General features: G+C 41.9%; 1 protein-coding gene across 1 annotated transcript in view; it reads left to right on the top strand.

Annotated features, from left to right (window-relative positions):
• The window catches only part of LOC101855742, a 21,566-nt gene extending 11,755 nt beyond the window's left edge, over positions 1 to 9,811 (top strand). The window contains exons 2-7 of the mRNA XM_005105701.2: positions 1,221 to 1,479; positions 2,456 to 2,542; positions 3,450 to 3,618; positions 4,991 to 5,113; positions 5,620 to 5,742; positions 9,434 to 9,811. Coding sequence (XP_005105758.2) covers positions 1,221 to 1,479; positions 2,456 to 2,542; positions 3,450 to 3,618; positions 4,991 to 5,113; positions 5,620 to 5,742; positions 9,434 to 9,811 — 1,139 coding nt within the window. The remainder of the gene's footprint in view (positions 1 to 1,220; positions 1,480 to 2,455; positions 2,543 to 3,449; positions 3,619 to 4,990; positions 5,114 to 5,619; positions 5,743 to 9,433) is intronic.
• Positions 9,812 to 12,127: the final 2,316 nt, after the last annotated feature.

Here is a 12,127-nt window from a genome sequence, read left to right as displayed (position 1 = left end):
GTGTAAGCCATGTCTAGACATTCTTTTTGCTTCTGAACATGGCAAAGGCTGAGCAACCCCCCTCCCCTCCTCACAAACACAGATACCCCCCCCCCCCCCACACACACACACAAACACACACACACACACACACACACACACACACACACACACACACACACACACACACACACACATACACGCACTTTAATGGTGCGTTACTGTAATGGTGTCTCTGGGCTTAGACAGATTGTTGAATGAACTTTTTGGGCGGGTTATCAATCACTGATGTCTTAGCGCTGAATGTGTAGAAATCGGACAAATAATCAACAACAAATTTGTAATGGTTTTGAATCTAGAGCTGGTTTACTTTCGTCTGTTGGCATAAAAGACATAGCTTATATTAACCTTTGCGCATGACAATACTTTAGGTGCGCGTCACTAAACCTGTTCCTTTTTCCTTTTCATTCGGAAACCCAGTGTCCACCAGCAAATAACACGCCTGAAAATCAGTGCCATGGAAGCTGGACAGTGTACCCAACTGAGAAAGAGAAACATACTGAAAGTAAAACACCGGAGCAGTCTGAAAGAGGAATTTGCGAAGAAAGGAATTACCATTGAATTAGTTTCAGATTGCTCCATTAAAAATGTTTTATCTCAGCCTTCATTGATTTTTTACCCACTTTAATCATTGACATCCAACATAAAATGATAATTATATTCCTCTTTGAAGGGCTATGTCTACCTCCCCATGGTGAGCAGGGATAACTATAATACTGCACTTCAAATTAAGAACACATACACACACACACGCAATGCCCAGAGATGTTAATGATTATTTATCAGTTTCGAAACCCTACTTCTGTCATCTTAAAAACTATTCGATCACAAAAGGTGGACGAGTAAAGGATCAAGCTTTCCTCACGTACGACAGTGATATCATTTGGGGCGGGGGGAGGGGGAGGCAATAATTGCATAGCGTCCTAAGTGACAGATCGAAGGGAGATAACGCATTACGTCGTCTCCTGATTGGTAAACACATTCCCTTGACGTAGGGCAGTCGGTGCTACGTGTATTTAACAGATGACTTGAAAACCTCGTTGTACCACAGCTCAGCTGTATCGCCAACTTCATGCTTGTACCATTGAAGGCAGTATAACGGGGTTTGACTGTACGCCTGCTACCATACGTTTACCTAAAAACATTTCTCCTTTTCATCGTTCTTTTTCCCCCTTCATCAGTATGGCTGCACACAACTCTGGTGCGAATGGACAACTCTGGGAATTACACATGCATTGACGAAAGAGGCTATTTCATCAGGACAGGCGACTTGGCAGCTGTCAAGGCAATATGGCGTCGATGTGTGGGCCGGACAGCGTTCCTGGTCTCTATATGTCTGGTCTTGGTCATGGCCTTCGGATTCCTGGCGCTCTACAGGTGGTGGCGTTACAAAACCGCGCTAAGAAACTTCTTTCTAAATCTTCTGAACCCCGCTGTCAGGTAGGTTCGGTTGATTGTTGTAGCTGTAAAAAAAACTATACAAGTTTAAAATTAACTGAGTAACGTATAGAAAAAAGTTAATTCTAAGACGGAAGTAGGATAGATAATCATAAAATCTCACCCCCCCCCCTCCCCCCAAGAAAAGCAAGTTAATGATGAAAAAAAAGAAAGATTCTTTTGTCATGATGTATTTAATAATTCAATTATGTATCTGTGTCTAGTCTGTTTGAAGGTAAATACGTTATGCCACCATTGACACAAATTAGTTCTTGCTGTTTTGACCTTAACCGTCAGGGAGGAAAAGGTAGTTTGGGCCTCCATTCTTGAAAAGAGTTAATCCTATCCGTACGCCCTGGGGTCATTTTGTACCCCCGGTGTTGTATTCTTCACATTTTAGAATACTTGTAGTACAAAGATCTCTTTGAAACTTTCAGTATTTCAAACAAAAAAAACATTTTGACAGACTGCTATGCAAAGTGTTCGGGTCGGATTAACGACTAAATTTCCTCTTTGAAAGTGGTCGTACAGAGTTCCCCACGTCGTATGGATATGATAGTAAAACACGACGTACAGATAGGGTTAAAAGCGTCTTTCCCGCAAAACATCACTGCGAGCCACGTGTGGCGCCACAGAGACTGGAGACCCAGGGTGTGCAGTGCATAGAAAGTCGAGTAAGTTTCCAAATAGAGTGTTTTATCGACTTTTACTGTATTTTCTTTAGAATTTATGTTCTTGGTCATGGACAGAGAAGCAGTATGAAGAAAAGCAGCAATGATCTAGTTGTACCACCCTTTCTTAGAATCGTTGAAACCGTCTTTCGCGTATTATGACGTCATGGCTGTACTTTTCTCCCCGCCCCCTTTTGGCTGCAAAGAGATTGTAGAACCCGGATGTGCATAGTAGGTCAAGTATGCTCCGAGTGGAGGCCTCAATTAGAGCTTTAGTCTTATAATGAGCCTTCTCTCATCTTTTTCAGGCCGAAAACCATGAGCGACTACCAATACCACGTCTTCATAGGATACGCAGATGAAGATTTTCGATTCATTCGCCATATATTAAGAAGGTTGGTTGCTTTGACCTTGACTTCTCTTTACCTGATTCAGTCAAATCTGTCTAAGACGGCCATCCATTATGAAGGAGAAAATTGGTCGTCTTAGACAGGTGGATGTCTTTCACTACGTTTATATAATTATTGTAAAAATAATATACAAGAAATGAGGTTCGACTGTACTTGATATTGACTGGATTGTGGTGTAGAAGTTAGTAGATGTTTCGAGGTAGCAAGCAAAAAACTCGTGTTCGATTCCCCAGAAGGGATACAATTTTTATCGAGTACAATGTGCTTTGATCTTTCTGCTGGGATGTTGCATCCCTCCAAAGATCCTACATAACAAGATAGTTCACTCACCCAAAAAAGTGTCCGCGGAAGTCTGCACATTGGTTCAGATGGCGCTGCAGCCTTAGCTTTGCAGCTCTCTTTCGTTTCTCCTGAATAGGAATATGAATAGCACAGTTTGTTAGTTTCACTTTATTGTTTTTCACACGAATAGGGTAACTCCGTTCGCAAAGTCCGCACTTTTTCGAAGAGGGCGCCACCGAATTTTGAGAACACTTTTTTAATTGGCTCAAAGAGAGGAGTGAACTATCTTCTTATACACGATCTTTGATCCCTTTCAGCCCTGGTTGGCCATCATAGGCAGGGTCGGAAACCCATCTCGTAAATGATCGAAATGATTGTGTCGTTGGCGGCGAAGAAAGCACCTGCATTTAAGTTAATTTTTTTCTTGACTATCCACCCCTCCCACCCCCACACACACACAAATACACAGCCACATAAATACACACACACACACACACACACAAATACACACACACACAAACACACACGCATAAGAATAATCATAATAATATTATGTCGGTAACACACAGAGTGTCAGGACTGAATATTCCTGTTCCCCGCCTTCTCCAAGGTACCTGGAGGAAGACCTCCATCTGAGAACTTACATCCACCAGCGTGACCTTGGGCCAGGCTATCTTGACCAACAGTTTCTGGACGCTATTCAGAGCAGCTGGAGACTCCTGATTGTGCTTTCAGCGAATTTTCTCCGCTCCTACGACAAGGCTCATCTTGTTATGAAGGTGCGGGAAAGAAGAGCAAGGGAAGGGGGTCGATATCAGGTGCTTGTGTAGGCTATCTTGTTTTCGCTGTTGACCTTATGGGTATATATATAGGCCTAATTGTCAATATTTTATATAGCAGAGAAACGTATTCCTTCTGTGGTTGTACTGGTTTTCTTGTTTATATGAAATGCAGTTTTTGGGGGTATTTCATTGAACTCAACAGTGCATGTAAATCAACGTGTTTTTAAAGGCGTTATAACTCCTGGCCAAGGTATCACACTCTTTCTCTGCTTTAACGTTAGCAATCTATCCTTTTACATAATATTGTCAGAGTGTTGTGTTTAACAAAATGGGCTATCCAGTCCGCGATCCGCACTCTCTTAGTCTTAGTAATTCGCCCCTCTCTGAGAAAATATTTAATGACCCTTGATCTAGATCGAAAAGTATCGTGGCGTCTGTGGTGTAGTGGTTAGCCAAGGCCTAGGCCCTTCACTGTCACACGCAGGACACCCGAGTTCCATTCCCGGATTGTGAGAAAATTTTGGCCGAGTATTTCTCTCTTTTTGTTGGGATGTTATTTTTTATTATTATATTATCCTTCTCACCCAGGGTTGGTCCTGACACAGTGCCATTCGATATTTCGGTACCACCTGATTGTTGTTTTATCAAGCCACGATCCAACCTTATGATAAAGGGAAATAGATCGCATGATAGAATTGTGTCTTACAGAATGATAAGTGATGAGTTGTTGTTGTTGTTGTTTTTGTTGTTGTTGTCGTTGTTTTTGTTGTTGTTGTTGTTGTGTGTGTGGTAGCCTATCCGTTCGAAATCTTTGGAGCCCCGAAGAGCGTACTCTTCGCCAGGACCACCGCCTCCCAAATGAGAGAACAACATGTTGTTGTTGTTATTGTTGTTGTTGTGGTCGTTGCTATCGTTGTTGTTGTTGTTGTTGTTGTTGTTGTTGTTGTTGTTGTTGCTGTTGATGTTTTGTTTTCCTGTTTCGTTTTGTTGTTGTTTTTTTATGTTGTTTGGAGGCGGGGGAGGAGAGTATGAATATGAACAAATACGAGTGACATTTCTCATATATCTGTTTCTTATTGTGTTTCTCTATCGAGTTTTCCTCGGTGGATGGTTGGCGGGTGCTCTGGTGTGGTTTGCTCCTTCTTTCCTATCAAACATCTATCGTCCGTATCCCCCCTCCTTCTTTGTTGTGTGTGTTCCTTTCTTGTGAAATCTATTCCACGGCACTGACTTATATGACCTTGTTGTGTTGCGAGCGCCGTAAAACTCTTATTAAAGCTAAACTAAGTTTCTCGAATGTTTCTCTCGATCGAGTTGGTTCCTCACGTGTTGTGTATAACTAAATCACTGCGGGGATTTTGGGTTTCAGATGTGCACGTCTTCCGTGGACATAGCGCACCCAGACCGCATTCTGCTCCTAGTGGAGGAATGCCAGGCTCGCTATGTGCCCGACTACGTCTTGGCAACAGTGGAGGAAGACCAGCTCATCAGAGTGACCAGCCTGAGGGAACAGCTGAACTACGAACAGAAACAGCGAATCAAGCACCTCATTTTGTCATGAATGTAGCAGAAACATAAGTCAAATATTAGCATTATATTATTGTTGTGCTTATGTTGTTTTGAGGCGGGGGGAGGAGAGCATGAATAATATGAACAAATACGAGACTCACTCAGCGTGACTCATTTCTCATATATATCTTTCTTATTGTGTTTCTCTATCAAGTTTCTCGAGATGGATGGTTGGCGGGTGCTCTGGTGTGGTTTGCTCCTTCTTTCCTATCAAACATCTATCGTCCGTATCCCCCCTCCTTCTTTGTTGTGCATGTTCCTCTTTTGCAAAAATCTATTCCACGGCACTTATATGACTTATTGTGTTGCAAGTGCCGTAAAACTCTTATTAAAACTAAACTAAGTTTCTCGAATGTTTCTCTCGATCGAGTTGGTTCCGCACGTGTTCTGTATTATAACTAAATCACTGCTGGGATTTTGGGGTTTCAGATGTGCACGTCTTCCGTGGACATAGCGCACCCAGACCGCATTATGCTGCTGGTAGAGGAATGCCAGGCTCGCTATGTGCCCGACTACGTCCTGGCAGCAGTGGAGGAAGACCAGCTCATCAGAGTAACCAGCCTGAGGGAACAGCTGAACAACGAACAGAAACAGCGAATCAAGCACCTCATTTTGTCATGAATGTAACAGAAACAGCGAATCAAGCACATAAGCGCCCAACATGCACAATGTTGCAGAAACATAGAGTCAAACATTAACATTCCATTTTGTCATGAATGTAACAGAAGCAGCGAATCAAGCACCTCATTTTGTCATGAATGCAACAGAAAAATAACAGCCTAACATTTTATCTTGTAATGAATGTAACAGAAACATAGCGTCAAACACGTCATCTTATAATGAATGTAACAGAAACATAGAGTCGAACATTTTATCTTGTAAATATTGTAACAGAAACGTAGCGTCAAACACTTCCTCTTATAATGAAAGTAACAGAAACATAAAAGTCGAACATTTTATCTTGTAAATATTGTAACAGAAACATAGAGCCACACATGTCATCTTATCATGCATGTAACAGAAACACAGAGTCAAACGTTAACATTCCGTTTTGTCATGAATGTAACAGAAACAACAAATCAAATATCTCATCGTTTTATGAATGTAACAGAACAAAAGAGTAAAAAATATGTATCTTGTAAAGAATGTAATAAAACAAAAGACTCAAAATTGCCATTTCGTCAGAAACAGCGAATCAGACATTTCATCTTGTCATGAATGTAACAGAAATATAGGGACAAAAATCAAAGTTTCATTTTGTCATGAATATAACAGAAACAGCGAATAAAACATCTAATCTTGTCATGAATGTAACAGTAACAGCGAATAAAATACTCATCTTGTCATGAATGTAGCAGAAACATCGAATCAAAAACGTTATTTTGTCGAGAGTGTAACAGAAACACACACACACACACATATTATATATATATATATATATATATATATATATATATATATATATATATATATATATATATATATATATATATATATATATATATATGTATGTATGAATGTATATATATATTATATATATATATATGAAAATATATATATATATTTATATATATATATTGTATATTTATATACATATATTATATATTTATATATATATATATATATATATATATATATATATATATATATATATATATATATATATATATATATATATAGTCAAACATCGTATCTTGTAGTCAATGCAACAGAAACAAACAGCGACTACCGAAAACGGCAGATCAAACATGAGTTTATTATCTTGTCATGAAAGTGATTGTGCCAGAAAATACAGACAGATTTTTGTACTGACCCACACAAAACAACGAACCAAGAATTGTCTTATCTGACATGAATGCTCTGTGTGTCTGTACAGTATAATATGGACTTATCACAAACCATGGTGGTAAGAAAATAAATACATATATAAATAATTCAAGACTAGGAGTTCAGTTGTTTCACATCAAATCCTCAAAAACCTTCTCTCTCTCTCTCTCTCTCTCTCTCTCTCTCTCTCTCTCTCTCTCCCACTCTCTCTCTAACTCTTTCTCTGTCTGTCTCTGTCTCTGACTTTGTCTCTGTCTCTGTCTCTGTATCTCTCTCTCTCTCTCTCCACAGCCCCGCGTGTCTCTAAGCGACAAGCAGAAATGGCAAGGCGAAATTCTGATATCATCATGAATGTATCCGTTCTGGAAGAATAGAAACAGAGGACAAAGCATCTTATCTTGTAATAAAATAGTATCAACACATACAAAAAAATAGTAGGCCTACAAACAAACAACACATATTATTTTAAATATTTTATGTGTTTCTGTACATGCTAGGTCTACCTGTACTCGTGGGTAAATCTTCGAAATGTCCCCCAAAGATAATGATTGTAACAAAACATGCTTTTCATTGTTTAACATCACCCTTCACACATTCACCCTCATCTTTCACCTTTCATCCTCACCTTCATCTTTCCCCGTTCATCCTCACCCTCATCTTTCACCATTCAACCACACTTTTAGTCTTCACCTTAAACCCTCACCCTTAACCCTCACCCTTAACCCTCACCTTTCACACTCACCTTCATCTTTCACCCTCGTCCCCATCTTTCACCTTTCATCCTCACCCTCATCTTTCACCTTTCATCCTCACCCTCATCTTTTACTTTATCTTTCGCCCTCACCTTTCACTTTGCCCTCTCACCATTAACCCTCATCTTTCACCCTGACCATTTACCTTTTTCCTTTTTTCACGTTCACCCTCAACTTTCATTGTCTCCTTTAACACTTCACCCTTCACACTTTCATCCTCACCTTTCACCCTCACCTTTCACCATTCACCCTCACCCTCACCCTCATCTTTCCCCGTTCACCCCCGTTCACCCCCGTTCACCCTCACCCTCATCTTTTACCTTTTACCCTCACTTTTCGCCTTCACCTTGAACCCTCACCCTTAACCCTCACCTTCTCATTTCGCCCTCGTCCCCATCTTTCACCTTTCACCCTCACCCTCACGTTTTACCCTCATCTTTTGCCCCCACCCTCACCTTTCGGCCTCACCCTCACCTTTCGACCTCACATTTCACCCTCACCTTCGTCGTCGCCTTTCACTCTCACCTTTCACCGTCACCTTCACCCTCCACCTTCACCTTTTTCACTTTCACCCTCACCTTGAACCCTCACCGTCATTGTTATTGTTAGGTTATATTTATCTTCCTCGCCGTTTCGGATCAAAGATTCGATACCTGGTGCATGCGTGCTATTTATTTGATAGTTATTGTTACTTTATAAGTATTCAGTATTAGATAATGTCTAGGTGTCATCATTCGACCCTGACATTATTCGCTACGTAATATAATATATAAATAGTAACATTCAGGTCACAATCTTTGGTAGTAACATTCAGGTCACAATCTTTGGCTCTTATTATTCAATACTAAATTTGACCTTCAAGTCTAGTTAATCCATTTTTTGTTGATTGATGAACACAAAATTGATGAACACAAAGTTCATTGATATTTCTAAATCACCATTATCATTCAATTTTATGAACTAGCAGAATGCCGCCATAGTGGCGAGCACAAGACGTGAAGTGAAGAGTGACCACCTTACACGTCATTTTACATTTCAAGTACCTCGATTCATTTATATAGTCGGTGTACTAACAATCATATTATATTATAGTTGTGCTTAGAATATTTTCTATCTGTAATTTTGTTCATTTTGAAAAATGTGCTTTCTAAGGGCTTACTAAGGTTTGAGATATTTCCTAATATTTCGACATTAATACGTTTTGCTAGATTTGTCCTCCACTTATTATAGTGCTTTTCTGTTTTTCTGTTTACTGTTGTTTAAAAAGACTTTTTAAGGTAATTGTCTCCCTTACTTAAGCAGTTATTTCGGGTTGCGGTTACCTACTTCATAAAAGAGGACTCCTCTAGTATTGTGACTGAGTGTTCTGCCTTCAAAATCAACTGTGTTTTGTTTCTTTTAAGTCTTAAACTTTTTACTTGTGAGGTGCTGTTGTATCATTATTTAAAAAAAAACACTTTTAGGCCAAACGATAGGTTAATGAGACTCGTGGAGCAAGGGCTGGAGATGAAGGGAAATTACTGAGGAAATGGCTTTTGATAGAATACTTTACGAAGATTTATGAAACCTGGGGCCTTTATACAAGCATTCCATTAATTTGTTATCATGTGTGAACTCTCCGTCTCTTTTGCCTTTCTCCGCTGCTGGGCCGATATAAAGTACAGATTGCCTCCCTTAGTGAGACCCGCCTCGCTAAGGAAGGACAACTCACAGAGCAGTCTGCCGTCTACACGTTCTTCTGGATCGGCCGTGGACTCGACGAGCGTCGCGAGGAAGGAGTTGGTTTTGCTATCAAGTCCAACCTGGTCAACAAGCAGGCAGCTCTCCCTAAGGGAATCATCGATCGCCTGATGACTGCCCGCTTCCCGCTCCCCAAGAAGAGATTTGTCGCGCTGATTAACGCTTACGCCCCCACAATGACCAACCCCGACGACATAAAAGAAAAATTCTACGACGACCTAAAGAAGACCATCGCAGCCGTACCCAGAGCAGACAAACTCATCATCCTTGCAGAGACCACAAGTCGTGGAAGGGAGTGTTAGGGAAACACGGTGTTGGCAACTTCAACAACAACGGACTCCTCCTGTTGGAAACCTGAGCTTCCGACGATCTCCTCATCACCAACACGGTCTTCCGCCTGCCCAATCGTTACAGGACGTCATGGATGCACCCTGGAGGCCCCAAGGCATCACAGTGGCCAAATGATTGAACATCTCCAAGCCCAAGAATAATCTTGTTAAACATGCGCTGGTAGAAGAGCTAGAGAGAAAACTACAACCAAGCGACATAGACCCACATGCCGATGTGGAGACAGAGTGGGCACGTCTTCATGACGCTTTTTATGATGTTGCCTTAGACATCATGGGCCCCACTACCTGCAAGCACAAAGATTGGTTCGACGACAACAGCTGTCACATCCAGACAATATTAGAGGAGAAGCATCGACTCCACAGAGCACTCCTCAAAAGCCTTCCTCCACCTCAAAGAAAGAAAATTTCCATACGGCCAGGAGGAGAGTCCAGTTCGAACTATGACGACTACCACAGTGCCAATAAAATAATTGACAACGCTCTGGCAGACCTACCAACAGAAAAAGAAGTAATGCTCGCCATCAAACGCCTGTCCAGTGGCAAGGCACCAGGTGCCGACTCCATTCTCTGTTCAGCATGATGTTCTCAGCTATGCTGACCGACGCCTACCATGACGGAGACATCGGAGTCGGTTTTCGTTATCGCACTGATGGAAAACTCTTTAACCTTCGGAGGCTGCAGGCGAAAACCAAAGTCCATGAAGGCAAAGCCCGCGATTTCCTCTTTGCGTACGACTGCGCGCTGAATGCCAATACTCAGTCAGACATGCAGGGAAGCCTGGACCGTTTCTCCAAAGCCTGCGACAATTTCGGCCTTATTATCTCCCCAAAGAAGACCGAAGTACTCTTCCAGCCAGCCCCATCGGCTCCTTATATAGAGCCCCTATTGACCATCTACGGCCAGAGACTGGCAGTAGCAGATAAGTTTGTTTACCTTGGCAGCACCCTCTCTGGCTCGGTCAATATCGATGAGAAAGTGGCCTACAGAACTGCCAGAGCTTGTTCAGCCTTCGGCAGACTGAAAAAAAGGTCTGGGAGCGAAGAAGACAAAGCCTTAACACCAAGCTCAAATAAGTGTATATAAAGCAGTAGTTCTACCATCCCTGCTCTACGCCTGCGAAACGTGGACAGTCTACAGCCGGCATGCCAAGCAGCTCAATGCCTTCTACATGAGATGCCTCAGGACCCTGTTTCGTATCAAATGGCAAGACAGAGTCCCAGACACTGAGGTACTACAGCGGACTAAGAAGGAGAGATAATATACGCTATCTTACTGTGCTCTCAGCCCCGGTGGCCCGGCCACGTTCACCGAAAGATCGATTCTTGCCTCCCAAAGAGGTTACCCTGCGGTGAAATGACCCTAGGCAAATGTTCTCTGGGTGGACAGAAAAAAAAAACGCTTGAGAGATGCTCTGAAAGCATCCCTGAAGAGTTGTGACATTCCCCATACCATCTGGGAAGAAGGTACTAGCGATCGCACAGTTTGGCGCTCCTTAGTAAGATTGGGAGTCACCAAGTTCGAAGAAAGACACATCAGAAAAAAAGAATGGAGACGGCAGCTGAGAAAAGACCGAGAGACCCCTACCTTCCGGCCTAGTTCAGCTCCAGACATCCCCTGCCCTCACTGCAACAGACATTTCCGAACGAAGATCGGCCTGATCAGCCATCTCCGCACACACCCCACCCCTCCAGTGATGTAAAGTCAAGGTCGTCTTTGCCGGCGAAGGACGAACATTATTAAGCGCAGACCAAGGACCTTACAACCTCCTTTGGCGCAGACAAAAACCGAAACCTGAAATCGCGGTATCGTAAGAGGCGACTATCGCTGTGTTGGTCAGATCTCCTAAAGAGAGCCAGTTGACGAAAGGCCAACTACTACCTCTCCCCTGTTACAAAGACTTTAAATTTAAAAAGTAACAGAAACACGAGCAAAAAGGCCTTATTTTTCATTTTGAGAGAGGAGAAGTTTCTTCACCACCAAGACCAAAGAAGGACCCATACAAAGCCGAAAGGACTTTAGTTTAAGGACCCGAAACAATCTCCCACGAAAAGTCTCTTCCGGATTCATATTAGGTGTCACGACCTGGTGAATTCAGGTGCTCGTCAGTTTTGGGACTATGGAGTTATTAGTATCAGCTCTAAGCTTGTTCATTTATCTCTTTGGATGAAAAAATTATCTAGCTAATTTGAATAGCAGCAGTCTATATATTTATGATTGAAGGATGTGAGTGGTGTCTGGTTTCCAAAGTAAAATTAGCGAGAAATTGAC

The sequence above is a fragment of the Aplysia californica genome, unplaced genomic scaffold (assembly GCF_000002075.1).
Source record: "Aplysia californica isolate F4 #8 unplaced genomic scaffold, AplCal3.0 scaffold00486, whole genome shotgun sequence".
Lineage (NCBI taxonomy): Eukaryota > Metazoa > Mollusca > Gastropoda > Aplysiida > Aplysiidae > Aplysia > Aplysia californica.
The sequence above is the reverse complement of the archived record's forward strand: the minus strand, read 5'-3'. Positions and strand labels throughout refer to the sequence as shown.